The 15,975-nt window shown below is 47.1% G+C and overlaps 1 protein-coding gene across 1 annotated transcript in view; it reads right to left on the bottom strand.

The window, feature by feature from the left end:
• The window catches only part of ZNF264 (zinc finger protein 264), a 31,642-nt gene that overhangs the window by 12,211 nt on the left and 3,456 nt on the right, over positions 1 to 15,975 (bottom strand). The window contains 2 exon segments of the mRNA NM_001270904.1: positions 3,654 to 3,749; positions 15,657 to 15,783. Of these exon segments, the coding sequence (NP_001257833.1) occupies positions 3,654 to 3,749; positions 15,657 to 15,783 (223 nt within the window).

Raw genomic sequence — 15,975 nt, 5'->3', positions numbered from 1 at the left:
CCCCAAATACACATAATCAAGATGAAGAAAATTATAAAATCTTATTTGAAGGTAATAAAGAAGATCTATATCAATGAAGAATTTAATAATATGAACTGACAATTTGACCCAAATTATATAAATTCAATATAATTCCCTGTAAAATACCAACTACACTTAATTATGGAACTTGATGGTATGTTAAATTAAGTAAATGAAGCTAGAAAAACTGGCTAGCCACATGGAGAATGAAAATAACTGTACTGCTATCTCACTATATAGTCCAAATCAACCTCACTGAAAAAATGTCAAGTGCCAAGTTTTAAGACTTTTAGAATAAAATATATATTTAATATTAGGTGAATCAACATTTTTATATAAGACAAAAAGTCATTAATTATATAAGAAAAGTCATAAGTTAAACTACAGTAAATTAAGCGAAAAAGGTATCTTTTGGTGAAAAAGATACTTTAAAAAGGGTAAGAGGACAAAATTAAAAACTAGAATATATTTTTCAGCATATGTAAGTGATAAAAGGTAAGCATAAGAAATGTACAGAGAATCCCTACCAAGCAAACAAAGAAAGGAAAGCAGGTTAATGGAATATGAATTTATTGTAAAGTAAATAAAGATCTGTATTTTCACAGGAGAAAATATAAATGAACTAAAAATCACAGTAAGTTGCTAAAACATTTCAGCAGCAAAAGAAAGGCAAATCAAGAGCACATGAGACTGTTCTGTGTTCATTTAATGAACAGACATTGAGAAGCCTCATAATGAAAAGGTCAATGGAACCTCTCCTTCCTGGTTGAGTGCAAACTGGTATAGGCTCTTTAGAAAACAATGGGAATGATCTCGCAAAGCTGAGCATTTGCATAGCCTACAAACCAATAATTTCACTCCAAGAATTATAAAAATACACACCTACACATGTGGAAATGAACTACATATATGAATGTCCGCAGTATCTCTGCTTTTGTGAATGAACACAGACAATCATTATTTTTTGCCTCTGGTTCATGGTCTCTCATGAACTATTTTTACTTATTTATTTTTTTGACATAGGATCTCACTGTCACCCAGGCCAGAGTGCAGCGGCATGAATAAGATCACTTCAGCCTCAACCTTGTGGGCTCAAGAGATCCTCCACCTCCGCCTCCTGAATAGCTGGGATCACAGGTATGAGCCACCATGCCCAGCTAATTTTTTAAATTCTGTAGAGATGGGGGTCTCGCCATGTTTCCCAGGTTGGTCTCAAACTCCGGAGCTCAAGTGATCCTCCCACCTCAGCCTCCCAAAGTGCTGGGATTATAGGCATGAACCACTGGGCCAGCCAAATCTAGACAATTAAGTGCCCACATAGTCAACAAACATATCAGTGAATATATAAATATGTCATGAGCCACAAGCATTTGCTTCGTAACTCAAAACAAAGTGTAAGAAACTTGAGGCCGGGCATGGTGACTCAAGCCTGTAATCCCTGCACTTTGGGAGTCCGAAGTGGATGGACTGCTTGAGGCCAGGGGTTTGAGACCAGTCTGGGCAACACAGTGAAACCTTGTCTTTCCTAAAAATACAGCCAGGCGCAGTGGCTCAAGCCTGTAATCCCAGCACTTTGGGAGGCTGAGGCAGGCAGATCACCTAAGGTCAAGACAAGCCTGGCCAACGGGGTGAAATCCTGTCTCTATTAAAAATGCAAAAAATTAGCCGGGGGTGGTGGCAGATGCCTGTAATCCCAGCTACCAGGGAGGCTGAGGCAGGAGAACTGCTTGAACCCAGAGCTGGAGGTTGCGGTGAGCTGAGATCGCGCCACTGTACTCCAACCTGGGCAGTGAGAGTGAAACTCCGTATTAAAAAATATATATATAAAAATCAGCCAGGTGTAGTGGCATGCACCTGTCATCTCAGCTACCTGGGAGGCTGAGGCACAGAGACTGCAATGAGCCAAGATAGCACCACTGCACTCCAGCCCGGGCTATACAGTGAAACTATCTTAAAAAAAAGGAAAAGTTAAAAAAAAGAAGCAAGCATATTTTTGAGTAGAGAAAGGATGAAATTACAAAACAAGCAGAATATAAATGAAGGAAGGATGTCCATGAAAGGGAATGTGATCTAGACCCTGGTGTAGGGACTGGCCGTGGCTGGAGCAAGACCTCGTCCAGTAAGGAAGAGAGAAGTTATCAATACAAGAAGTTGAGATGAACACGGAACGGCTCCTGATCAAGCAATACACGACAGCAGACATCCTTCTAACACGAAAGCATGCTGATACACATCAGCACTCGTATGCTGAGACATCTGCGCCTGAAGACGAAAACTGTCTGGCTGGCTGGATGCAGGGCCTCATGGAATGGTGGGGTTGACCTGTCTTGAGGTTGGGTCTAGTCTCCTAATCTACCTGGATGGCAAAAGCATTCACAGAAACTTGGGAGGCGGCAGGAGTCAGCAAGATCACGGATTCCTTCTTAGGCATGCTGAGTTTCGGGCTTTTGAGATTTTCAAGTGGAGATGTGACACTGAAGAGGGAACAGTCTAGAACAGACTCCGAGGGCTGAACAGGGACTGCACAGACACTCAGGGTTGGATGAGCAGCTCAAGGAACCCATGCAGGCAGAGGCCTAGGCTCTGCAGTGGCACCAATCCACACACCTGACAGAGACCCCAGTGCCCTCAGAAGCCTGACTGTGGGACAGAGGTCATATGTCATCCTGAGGGTTTTGGAAAACAGGAGATATAGAAAGAAATGGGAAAAGGACTGCTTTTTAGTGTCTCACTAACACTCAGGGGATGGGTGGAAGGAGAAGGTGGGAAAGGCTGGTAGGCAGAATGTAAGTGGAAAGAGAAACTGGGAGGGTGAGGTAAACTGTGCAGCTTTATGCATTAATGTATCACATAATTACATCTTCAAACTGCCCAGTGACATAAGAATAATTTCTGCTAACACTTTTCAGGAACAGACTTGGCGCAGTGGACTGAGTAGGTGCTCACTGAACCATCTGCTCTTCTCCTTGCACAGGCAGCTCAGCCACACTGCCCAGACCCACGGACCCAAGCCAAACGCCTAGTTCCTGTGGGTGGAATGTAAGGGGAGTTGCTATCTCTGGAGGGGGGTGTAACTTCCCTTATTCTCTCAATTCTCTGCCTGCTCAAGGATGTCAGGATAATCTTAACGCAACAGGCTGATGACAGAAGGAAGCTGAGTCCTGAATAGCCATGTGGTACAGAACCCTCTGCTGACCCACACAGACCTTGGTATGAGTGAGAGTTTTCATATGTGAACCACTGAGATTTTAGTCTGTCTGAAATAGTAGCTACTGTTAACTTAGCTGAAGTTATATATAAAGACAGGAGATCCTGCAACTTCATCAGGGCCACATAGCAGGTGATTGGCAGGCCACATTCGAGGCCCGCATAGTTGGAACCCCCAGACACATCTTAGTTTGAAAATCCCACTTCTTTCTAGGAATGGTGACAATGTGATGGGGCTGGGAGGACAGAGAAACCACAGGTCAAACGGCTCCATGGCTCTCAGATGGAGCATTCTACTGTGATCTACTGTAAGAGTTATACATAGACAGGCCACACTGAGAAGCTTCCCAAGAGATCCCAGGGCCAGTGGTCTCCTCAGTCTCAAACCTGCAGGGATTCCCACTTGCCCAGATCTTGGCTCCTACCTGGACGGGTGCCTTGGGAGAGGTCTTCCTTCCCGGTCCATGGCTCCTGCCCATGATCTAGGTGGCAGATCAGCTCTGGTCTGGGAACAGGACACCCTGTTTATGGAGAAAGAAAGTGGACACATGCATGTTGGTGAAAGGACATACAGACGTACAATCTAGTCTGGGACTTCAGGATGGGGACCAGACCTTGGAATGAAGCTGCTCCTGTGCATGGGGACGAAAAGCTGGCATGTGACCTGGAAACAAGAGCAGGCCATGCCATGCTGCCGTGGGATCTCTACCCCTGACAGTAAGTCAAGAACGAGGACTTATAGGCTGTAACCATGTCCAGGGGAACGAAAAGCTGGCGTGTGACCTGGAAACAAGAGCAGGCCATGTCATGCTGCCGTGGGATCTCTACCCCTGACAGTAAGTCAAGAACGAGGACTTATAGGCTGTAACCATGTCCAGGGGAACAAAAAGCTGGCGTGTGACCTGGAAACAAGAGCAGGCCATGCCATGCTGCCGTGGGATCTCTACCCCTGACAGTAAGTCAAGAACGAGGACTTATAGGCTGTAACCATGTCCAGGGGAACGAAAAGCTGGCGTGTGACCTGGAAACAAGAGCAGGCCATGCCATGCTGCCGTGGGATCTCTACCCCTGACAGTAAGTCAAGAACGAGGACTTATAGGCTGTAACCATGTCCAGGGGAACGAAAAGCTGGTGTGTGACCTGGAAACAAGAGCAGGCCATGTCATGCTGCCGTGGGATCTCTACCCCTGACAGTAAGTCAAGAACGAGGACTTATAGGCTGTAACCATGTCCGGGGGACTGGGCCACACAAGTTCACTGCATTATGTCATTCCAAAAGTGAGTATTTATGGAATACCTTAGAGAAAAACTGATGTGTTTACATATTAAATAATGACTCTTGTCATTCAAAACAAGGTATGTGATTTCAGTGACGTAAGTCTTACTTTTTTTGCATTCTAAGCAATGTTTTATAATGCTCTTCCTGTAGACCAAAGACAAAATGAGGATTCTAGCTGAGGATTTTCCCACAGCATCCCCAGGAAGTCCACATCGTGATCAACACCATTTACCGACAAAGAAACCCAGGCTCAGGAAGTAGTGATTTGCTGAAGAGCACAGAACTGGGAATGGCTGAGTCAGTAAGCACCTGGTCCTGCCATGTCTGTGCTGTTTAACCACAAAGCTCCACAACGCTGCCCAGAAAGTGCCAGGTCCAGGCATGCCAATGACAATAATCATGATGAGATGACAGTAACAGTACTGGTGGCAACAGGGACTGCAATGGCTCCCTGCCCACAGCCTGGTCTCCCAGGTGCTCTTCTGAGCCCTTTTCATGTAATAACTATATTAGTCAGTTCTCAGGCTGCTAACAGACGTATCTGAGACTGGGTACTCTACAAAGAAAAGGAGGTTGAATGGACTCGGTTTCACATGGCTGGGGAGGCCTCACCATAATGACAGAAGGCAAAGAAAGGTACATTTTACAGGGCAGCAGGCAAGAGGTCATGAGTAGGGGAACTCCCCTTTAGAAAACCATCGGATCTCATGAGACTTATTCGCTATCACGAGAACAGCATGGGAAAAACCACCCCCATGATTCAATTGCCTTGCACAACACGGGGATTATTTCAATTCAAGGTGAGATATGGGTGCTGACACCGAGCCAAAGCGTAACAGTAACACTCTACCCACAGTGATGGTGATGCAGAGACACGATGCTGATGGGATGCAGATGTGCTAAGTCCTCATCTTACCAATGTGCACACTGAGGCACAGACAAAGTTGGTAATTTGTCCAAGGCCACTGGGTTTTAAAGAGCAGCGCTGGGGCTGGACACCATGGTTCTGGCTCCCGTCCCAAACACGGCACTGAGGAGGAAACTACTAGAATCATAGAGTATGTGGTGGGTGGTGATGATGATGCAGAGACGTGAGCTGGGACTCATCCTCAGGGTACTAGCACCACAGAGTACGTGGTGGTCGGTGATGATGATGCAGAGACGTGAGCTGGAGGACTCATCCTCAGGGTACTAGCACCACAGAGTACGTGGTGGTCGGTGATGATGATGCAGAGACGTGAGCTGGAGGACTCATCCTCAGGGTACTAGCACCACAGAGTACGTGGTGGTCGGTGATGATGATGCAGAGACGTGAGCTGGGACTCATCCTCAGGGTACTAGCACCACAGAGTACATGGTGGGCGGTGATAATGATGCAGAGACGTGAGCTGGAGGACTCATCCTCAGGGTACTAGCACCACAGAGTACATGGTGGGCGGTGATGATGATGCAGAGACGTGAGCTGGGACTCATCCTCAGGGTACTAGCACCACAGAGTACATGGTGGGCGGTGATGATGATGCAGAGACGTGAGCTGGAGGACTCATTCTCAGGGTGAGGGTCCGGTTCAGGGACTCCAGACCTCAGTATTTCATGAACCACTAGAAATTTTAAAAAGTGAACCTTCTACTGTGATAGGGTTATATAAGGACATTTACAGAAACATCAAGTAGTGTACTCTCAACATTTTATAAAAAGAGAACTTCTAATTAAAAAGAATACCCACGAAGGACAGCTTCATAGATGAAGATTGATCCTCTAACCTGAGTAAGTTCAGGCTCAGTCAGACGGAAATACCGTAGGCATATTTTCTTCACTTTGCTCAGAACATCTTGAAGCCTTTTCAGACTTTGGGAGAGACTGCTCCTCTCAGGGACAGGTGATTTCTAGGAATACAAACTCCCCTGGAAACAAGCACATGCCTTTCATGTGCAATCCACCTAATACGAAACCATACCCCCAACCACTTCCTTAACGAACTCTTATATACGGAGTATTTCCCCTGCCCTACATCAACCCAGGGCCAGGTGCCAGACAACTAGAGATAGTCCCTATGCCCCAGATCTCACTGAAATTACTCAAATTGGCCAGCCCTAAACTGTTTACCACGCCCTGTCTTGCTTTTCCAGAAGAAACCCCACTATGAAGGGAAAACTCTCTCTAATCATGTTTTTTCTCCACTGCCACACCGTGACAACAATCGATACAGAACAAGACTTCTATGACCAAATGTGTGGGGTTTTTCCCCAGACTCCAAGCAGCGGACACCAATGTGGGGCGGGTGTCCTCTAATTGTTCGCACACGATCCACTGAGATGGCTTCAGAACCTACAGGTTGAGGGCTGAGTCTGCAAGCCTGCCCCACCCTACATACCAGTCCCAAGGCCAGGCATCGAACATGTCTGATGGGCTTGGAGCCAGGGTTCCCGAGACCCCCTTTGGGTTCCATTAATTTGCCAGAGTAGCCCACGAACGGAAGGAAACACTCATGTTTCCCAGTGTATTATAATGGGTATTGCAGAGGATACAGATGAAGCCACTCCTACGGCGAGATGCTGGCAAAGGGGCACAGAGCTTCCGTGTCCTTCCTGGGGGAACCACTTGGAAGCTCACTGGACTGTGACCTCTTACAGAGTCTCACTCTGTTGCCAGGCTGGAGTATAGTGGCGCCATCTCTGTTCACTGCAACCTCCAGCTCCCTGGTTCAAGTGGTTCTCCTGCCTCCTGCCTCAGCCTCCCGACTAGCTGGGATTACAGGCATGCACTACCATGCCCAGCTAATTTTTTTATTTTCAGTAGAGATGGGATTTCACCATGTTGGCCAGGATGGTTTCCATCCCCTGACCTCATGATCCACCCACCTTGGCCTCCCAAAGTGCTGGGATTACAGGTGTAAGCCACCATGCCCAGCCAACTGTGACCTCTTGAGTCTTTTTTTTTTCTTTTTCTTTGAGATGGAGTTTCGCTGTTGTTACCCAGACTGGAGTGCAATGGCACCATCTCGGCTCACCGCAACCTCCTGAGTAGCTGGGACTACAGGTACGCGCCACCATGTCCAGCTAATTTTTTGTATTTTTAGTAGAGACGGGGTTTCACCTTGTTGACCAGGATGGTCTCGATCTCTTGACCTTGTGATTCACCCGCCTCAGCCTCCTAAAGTGCTGGGATTATAGGTGTGAGCCACCGCACCCGTCAGGTTTCTTTTTTTTTTTTTTAAAGATGGGGTTTCACCATGATGGCCAGGCTGGTCTTGAACTCCTGATCTCAGGTGATCCACCCACCTTGGCCTCCCAAAGTGCTAGGATTACAGGTGTGAGCCACCGCGCCTGGCCGGCCTCTTGAGTCTTTATGGAAACTTCCCAACATCAGCATTCCTTCCCCAGGGTCTAGGGTTGGGCCCACTCATAAGACCCACAATCAGAAAGGTGGAGGAACGTTAGAGTGAAAGGAAGGCAGGAGAAGGTCAGAGCCCTGCCCTCAAGGCCTAACGCACCCAACATTTTAACAGAAGGGCTATGGGGGTTATGAACCAGGAGCAGCGGACAAAACCCAGCATGTATCATAAGACACCTTCACCCTCCCCTTCCACGCCTGTAAGTTCAATGAGATTATGCACATAATAAAAGTATTTGGAGTTCAGAGCTTGGGGCCAACGCTTGGGTCCAGGGGACCAACGCTGTAAACTCTACTCTTGTGTCTCTGTCTCTATTTCCTTTTCTCAATCCCTTGGCACCAGCAGGACTAAGGGCACCAGCATACGGGGTTGGGACTGGTACCCAAAGTGAAGAAGCTCAGTAGACTGCTGCTGCTTTCTATCCCTCAGCCAGAATGCCTCTGAGAAAGGGTGGGACCCAAAGAATGACACGCTTAGTCAAACTTCATGCAGTCAACTTGGCACCAAACGCCCCATCTTCAGAGTTACTGCAAACTGCTGATTGCCTAAAAATGGTCCCTTTCCAGGTAAAGAATTCTGAGAACCTCTTCCCTCACCGAAAAAAAGAAATCAAAATCACACATGTCTACACGGCCAAGGCCACAGTACGAAGCCTTGCCAAGACACTATTCTCTCTGGAGTTACAGACATTATGGGCAATAAGCAAGGCACACGTTTCACTCTCAAAATAAACAGTGCCACTCTTGAAAGATGCAATAACACTTGTACATTCTTAACGGGATTCTTCTTTTAGCGGCATTAACCTCTCTCTATTGTCACCCAGACACTTCCACAAATTGAAATCCTTTGAGTACATACAACAAAGTTGTGTGAGAATTACATGAGTGGAAGATGGACAGTGCCTGGAACAGGCCTGACACCGAATCGGTGCTCTGGGGACCCGGAATGTGACTATTAACTGCTTTTCTTAAAAGTGATCCACTTTTTATTTTTCTCAGATTTCTTTAGAAAGGGAATCCTCATCAATCTGGTGAGTGGAAAACCCTAGAGCCACTTGCCTTGATGGCGGGTCGCCATGAAAACGCAGCAATAAATGAAAACAATGCTGTCTGTGCAGGGCTGTCAGCTGAAGGCTGTCCCGTTGTGGAAAAAGGGAAATTACCAACAGTTTGCAGGGTGTTAAGACGCTGTACTAAGCCAAACCAGACTTTCCCTCAAACACTCCAGAGGCAGGAAGAGAAGAAATAAAAGAGCGGCTTCCTTGGGTGTTTCTCAGTGCCAGCTGATGAAGTGTCCAAGCACTCTCTGAAAAAGTTTCTCAACCTCAGCACAACTGACATTTAGGTCCAAATGGGTTTTTGTTTGAGGGTGAAGGAACAGGAAGAGACAGGGTCTGTCCTGTGCATTTTAAGAATGTTTGGCTGAATTCCAGGTCTCTACCCACTAGATGTCAACAGCCAGAATATAAAGCAGGCAGAAAAAAGGTGACAAGACAAGACTGGTTTAGCCTACACCTCTCTCTCGTGCTGGACGCTTCCTAGCCTCCAACATCGGACTCTAAGCTCTTCAGCTTTGGGACCTGGACTGGCTTCCTTGCTCCTCAGCTTGCAGACGGTCTACTGTAGGATCTTGCGATTGTATGAGTCAACTCTCCTTAATAAACCCCCTTTATGTATCTATCTATCCTATTAGTTCTGTCTCTCTAGAGAACTCTGACTGAATTTGGTACCAGGAGTGGTTCTAGGAGAACAGAATACTAAGGATGCAGTTCTTTTGTTGGTTCTGAGGTTTCTGCAGTTGGCTGCTTAATATGATTAGACCCCAAAATACAAATGATTCTAACAGTACACAGAACACTGACAGTCCCTGGAGTAAACTGTTTAGAGTTATGCAAAATAAATGAATTTGACACTCCTGATTCACAGTTTGCAAGAGGAAGGGAGTTTAGTGACTCTATATAACACCTTTGACTGTATGTGGAGAAGCAACGAACATACGAAGTTGGTTGGCTGCTCCTAAGTTCACTGCACAAAGTGATGAAAAGAAATGATAAACTCAGGGTCTTTCCTCTCACAAGTCCCCTCTCTCTCACTAGAGACAGAGCCATTTTCCTTACTCTTCTGTCTGTTAAACCTCCACTCCCCGCTCCCCACAAAAAGAAAACAAATGATGAACCCAGGGATTCTGACTCCTGGCTTCAGGAGCAGATAGTGAGCCTCAAATATGCTAGACTGTCCTCAGTGAGTCTTAGGTCCTGTACAGAGAGCTGAAATTGTGGAAAAACAGACACGAACTCTGTCATGTGGGTGGCTGACCTGCAATGAAATGTGCTTGCACAGCCTCAGCAGGTGTCTACTGTTAAATAAAGTGAGGGCATTGCTAAGAAAAGAATGGGACCCTGCAACTTGGAATGGGGATGTGTGGGAGGACCCTGATGAAGCTGGGGATGCTGCGTTTATAAACTCTGATGAAGCTTTTTTGCCAGAAGAAACAGCGTTCCCATCCCTATGCGGCCACCAGCCTTCCCACCTTTGTCTGAGGAGAGAAACCGTACGCTGCCTGAGGCAACAGTGATGGCCTCCCCTGAGGCAGCTGCTAGGCAAGATAATGCTGATTCTCCTCAGGAGCCACCTGCAACATCTTTGTTTGCTTCTAGACCTCTAACTAAAGTTCCGGTTCAGAGTGTGACTCACGGGGAGGTGAGCTACACTCAAAAAGAATGGCTTGAGTTTTCCAATTTATGTGAGCAGAAATCTGGAGAACAGGCATGGGAATGAATGTTAAGGGTGTGGGACAATGCTCGAAAGAACACACAGATGGATCAGGCTGAATTTATTGATTTGGGCCCTCTAAGTTCACTGGACAAAGTGAAGTAGGGATCCTGCATTTAATGTTGCAGCTTGGGGAGTTAAAAAAGTTCCTAATAGTTTATTTCCCTGGCTGGCTGAAATACAGATTAAAAGATGGCCCACTGTGAGCAAGCCAGAAATGCTTGAGCTCCCTTGGTTTAATGTAGAATAAGGCATCCGAAGCCTTAGGGATATCGGGATGGCGGAGTGGATTAGTCACTTCAGATCTACTCATCCCAGCTTGGAGGGCCCAGAAGATACACCCTTGACTAGTGATTTGCAAAGCAGCACCTGCATCTTTGAAGAGCCCTGTAATTGCTCTTCTCTGTATGTTAGATCTAGCAGAGGGAAGCAAAGTCACTCATCTACAAAAATTTAAACACAATGAAAACAACTGGATTCTGAGGTGGCAGGGGCCAAGTGGCAGCACTCAACCCACAAAGGCAAGGTGGGTATAGCTACCATAACGGACAGCAGAGGCAAAGCAGCAATCATAGTCTGACTCATGTAGAGTTCTGGCATTGGCTAATTATCACCATGTTCCTAGAAGTGAAGCTCATAGGAAGCCTACCGCATTCCTACTTAATTTACATAAGCAGAAAACTTCCAGGTCAAATGGATGAGACTAATTTGAATTACAAAAGCAGAGAATCAGCCCCTCAATCAATTTCCAGACTTGGGCCAGTTTACAGACCCAGAACCCCTTGAATGAAGGGGAGGCCAGGTGCCCTGAGGAAGGACCCCACTATACTACTGACAATTTATGCTGTTAATCTTTCTCCCATCCTTCCCCAAGACCTCTGGCAAATATCTGACGAGTAAGTCCAGTGTGTTTGCTGCTACTTGCTCACTGAATCCAGTCAGCTTAATGTCATCAATGTAATGGACCAGTGTGATACCAGGGTAACTGTACACTGGAGAAAGGGAAATGATCAGACATTTCAGGAACTACTGGACACAGAGACTGAGCTGATGTTGATTCCAGGTGGGCCTCACATTAAAGTAGGGGCTTATGGACGTCAGGAGTTTTAGCTCAGGTCCGACTTACAGTGGGTCCAGTGGGCCCCCGGCCTCAAACTGGTCACTTCCCCAGTGCCAGAATGCATGACTGGCATAGACAGACCTAGCAGCTGACAGAACCCCACACTGGCTCCGACTGGTAGGGCGAGGGCAACTAAGGTAGGAAAGGCCAAATGGAAGCCATCAGAGCTGCCTCTACCCAGAAAAAGAAATCAAAACCACTATCACATGCCTGGAGGAAATGCGACAAGTACCACCATCAAGGACTTTAAAGACGCAGGGGTGGTGATTCCTACCACATCCCCATTCCACTCTCCCATTCGGTCTGTGCAGAAGACAGATGGATCTTGGAGAGTGACAGTGGATTATTGTAAGCTTAACCTAGTGGTGACTCCAACTGCAGCTGCTGTCCCAGATGTGGTTTCACTGCGTGAGCAAACCAACACGTATCCTGGTACCTGGTGTGCAGCCACTGACGTGGCAAATACCGTTTTCTCCATTCCTGTCCATAAGGCCCACCAGAAGCAAGACGCCTTCAGCTGGCAAGGCCAGCAATATACCTGTCCTGTCCTACCTCAGGGGCCTATCAACGCTCCATCCTTGTCAGAATCTTATTCAGAAAGAACTTGATTGCTTTTTTGCTTCCACAAGGTATCACACTGGTCCATTACATTGATGACATTAAGCTGACTGGATTCAGTGAGCAAGTAGCAGCAAACACACTGGACTTACTCGTCAGATATTTGCGTGCCAGAGGATGGGAAATAAATCTAACAAAAAATCCAGGACCCTCTACCTCAGTAAAATTTCTAAGGGTCCATGGCGTACGGCCTGCTGAGATATGCCCTCTAAGGTGAAGAACAAATTGCTGCATTTGGTCCTTTCTAGAATCAGGAAAGAGGCAAAATGTCCAGTGGCCCTGTTTGGATTTTGGAGGCAATATATTCCTCATTTGGGTGTGTTACTCTGGCACATTGATCGAGAGATCTGAAAGGCTGCCAGTTTTCAGGGGGGTCCAGAACAGAAGGCTCTGCAACAGGTCCAGGCCGCTCTGCCACTTGGGCCAAATGACCCAGCAGATCCAATGGTGCCTGAGGTATCACTGGCAGATAGGGATGCTGTCTGGAGCCTTTGGCAGGCCCACAGGTGAATCACAGCAGAGGCCTCCAGGATTCTGGAGCAAGGCCCTGCCAGCTTCTGCAGAGATAAATGTTCTCCTTTCGAGAGACAGCTCTTGGCCTGTTACAATATGGGTCATCAAGTCGCCATGTGACCCGAACTGCCTATCATGAACTGGGTGCTTTCTGGCCCAGCTAGCCATAAAGTGGGTCATGCACAGCAGCATTCCATCAACAGATGAAAGTGGTATTATATGTGATTGAGCTTGAGCAGGTCCTAAAGGCACGAGTGGCTCAAATGCCCATGGACTACACTCCTGCCACCTCACCTTCCCTCCCCTAGCCTGCACCAATGATCAGTTGGGGAGTTCCCTATGATCAGCTGACAGGGAAAGAAAAGACGAGGGCCTGGTTCACAGATGGTTCTGCATGGTATGCAGGCACCATCTCAAAGTGGACAGCTGCAGCACTTCAGCCCCTTCTAGGACATCCCCGAAGGGCAGCACTGAAGGGAAATCTTCCCAGTGGGCAGAACGTCAAGCAGTGCACCTGGCTGGTGTACTATGCACAGGAGGAGAAGTGGCCAGATGTGTGATTATATACTGTTTCATGGGCTGTAGCCAATGATTTGGCTGGATGGTAAGGGACTTGGAAGAAGCATGATTGGAAAGTCGGTGACAAAGAAATCTGGGAAGAGGGATGTGGATGGACCTCTCTGGGTGGCCAAAAACTGTGAAGATATTTGTATTCCATGTGAGTGCTCACCAACGGATGGCCTCAGCAGAGGAGGATTTTGATAATTAAGTAGATAGGATGACCCATTCTGTGGACACCACTCAGCCTCTTTCCCCAGCCACCCCAGTCATTACCCAATGGGCCCACGAACAAAATGGCCACGGTGGCAGGGATTGAGGTTATGAAGGGGCTCAGCAACATGGACCAGCACTGAGCCCCTCAATACAGCACCATTCCTCAGGGTGATTAGCCAGCTACCTGGCAGCACGCTGATTACATTGGACCTCCTCCATCAGGGAAAGGGCAGATGTTTGTCCTCACTAGAATAGATACTTACTCTGGATATGGGTTTGCCTACCCTGCACACAACGCTTCTGCCAAGACTACCCTTCACGGACTCATGGAATGCCTTATCCACAGTCACGGTATTCCACACAGTATGGTCTCTGACCAAGGCACTCCCTTTGTGGGTAAGCAAGTGCAGAAGTGGGCTCATGCTCACAGAATTCACTGGATAGAACGGTGGAATGGCCTTTTGAAGTCACAATTACAATACCAACTAGTTGACAATACTTTGCAGGGCTGGGGCAAAGTTCTCCAGTAGGCCAGGTATGCTCTGAATTAGCATCCAATATATGGTGCTGTTTTTCCCATAGCCAGGATTCATGCCCTGTGATTAAAGTCAATGGGAAATCACAACAGCCCAATCCAGGCAAGACTAAAACGGTCCAGACCCTTCAGGAACGAAGGTTTGGGTCACTCTACCAGGAAACAAATAACCACGACCTGCTGAGGTGCTTGCCGACAGCAAGGTGAATACAGAATGGGTAGGAGAAGAAGGTGGTGATCAATTCCAACTATGGCCACATGGCCAGCTGCAGAAATGAGGACTACAACTGCCGTATTTCCTCCTTCTTTTGTTAAAAACATGTTTGTGATATATACACTTGTACTAAGAAAATATCTGCATTTTATTTCATTTATCATGCAATATAAGATTTATTGACTTCATATCAGCATTTAAGTAGTGTTACCTTTATGTAATAGCACTTAGGTTGAAGATTGGTGAGTTTCCAGTTGTATGAAGAATAGTTGTATTATGTTAGGCGTAATTACGACCTTATTATTCTTTATTTGAAGATTATGTACAATCTCAGGAGATGTGTACAGGTTCAAGTTGACAAGGTATGGACTTGATGGTTAACCTGGTGTCAACGTGAATGGATTGAAGGATGCAGCATACTGATCCTGGGTGTGTCCGTGAGGGTTGCCAAAGGAGAGTAACATTTGAGTCAGTAGCTGGAAAGGCAGGTCCACCCTTAATCTGGGTGGGCCCCATCTAATCAGCTGCCAGCACAGCCAGAATATAAACATGAAAAACACGAAAGGACTAGACCGGCTTGGCCTACCAGCCTACATCTTTCTTCCATGCTGGATGCTTCCTGCCCTCCATCATCGGACTCCAGGTTCTTCAGCTTTGGGACCCGGACTGGCTTTCTTGCTCCTCAGCTTGCAGACGACCTATGTGGGACCTTGTGATCATGTGAGTTAATACTACTTAATAAACTCCCTTTTTTATATACGTCTATTCGTTCTGTCCCTCTAGAGAACCCTGACCAATACAGGTGGTCACTCTTGTCTTGAACTCACTAAGGCAGAAAAAGCCATAGAGGATAGACAGTGACACGAGCAGACCCAGACAGAGAAGCCAGGACACCACTGTGGCGGTTGTCAGTTCCTACACCAGCCCCTCATGAAGCACAGCTGGAAATTCTACCTTTGGGTCCTGCAAAATATCCCACTTCCTTCTGTCACCTTCTTCTCCTTTGGCTGGGAGCCAAAGAGTAGTCTGTCTTTAGCCCAAAGAGATACAGCGAGACCAGACAGGAAAAGGTGAATATAGAAAATGACTAAAGCTGTGGGAAAGAGGCAAGGTAGGTTCCAGGGGCCTTCTTGTGCAGCCAGGCCCGGAATCAAAAGGTGAAATAAAGGAGGTGGCAGGTCCCTTGCATCGTGGAGAGGGAAGGCCTTACCCAGAGACACCAGGAGTCCACAGTTTTCCAGCATCACCTCCTGATACAGGGTCCGCTGCGCTAGGTCCAGCTGCCCCCACTCCTCCTCGGTGAAAGTCACAGCCACATCATCAAAGGTCACAGAAACCTGGAAAGTCAATTAGAAGTAGTAGTATTGGCCTTTCAGCTGCTGACTGTGATCACAGATTGTGCTCCACTGGAAAAGGTGCAGAGAGATGGGGTCCTGAAGCAGGGCACCTCCTGAGGGTCTAGCTCTATGCTGAGCTCAAGAGGGAAGGCATTATCCTCAAGCTTTGAAGATAATACCAGAGCAAAGGAG

This window comes from Callithrix jacchus, chromosome 22 (assembly GCF_049354715.1).
Source record: "Callithrix jacchus isolate 240 chromosome 22, calJac240_pri, whole genome shotgun sequence".
NCBI classification, from domain to species: domain Eukaryota; kingdom Metazoa; phylum Chordata; class Mammalia; order Primates; family Cebidae; genus Callithrix; species Callithrix jacchus.
Note: the sequence above shows the minus strand (reverse complement) of the source record. Positions and strands in the feature narration are given on the sequence as shown.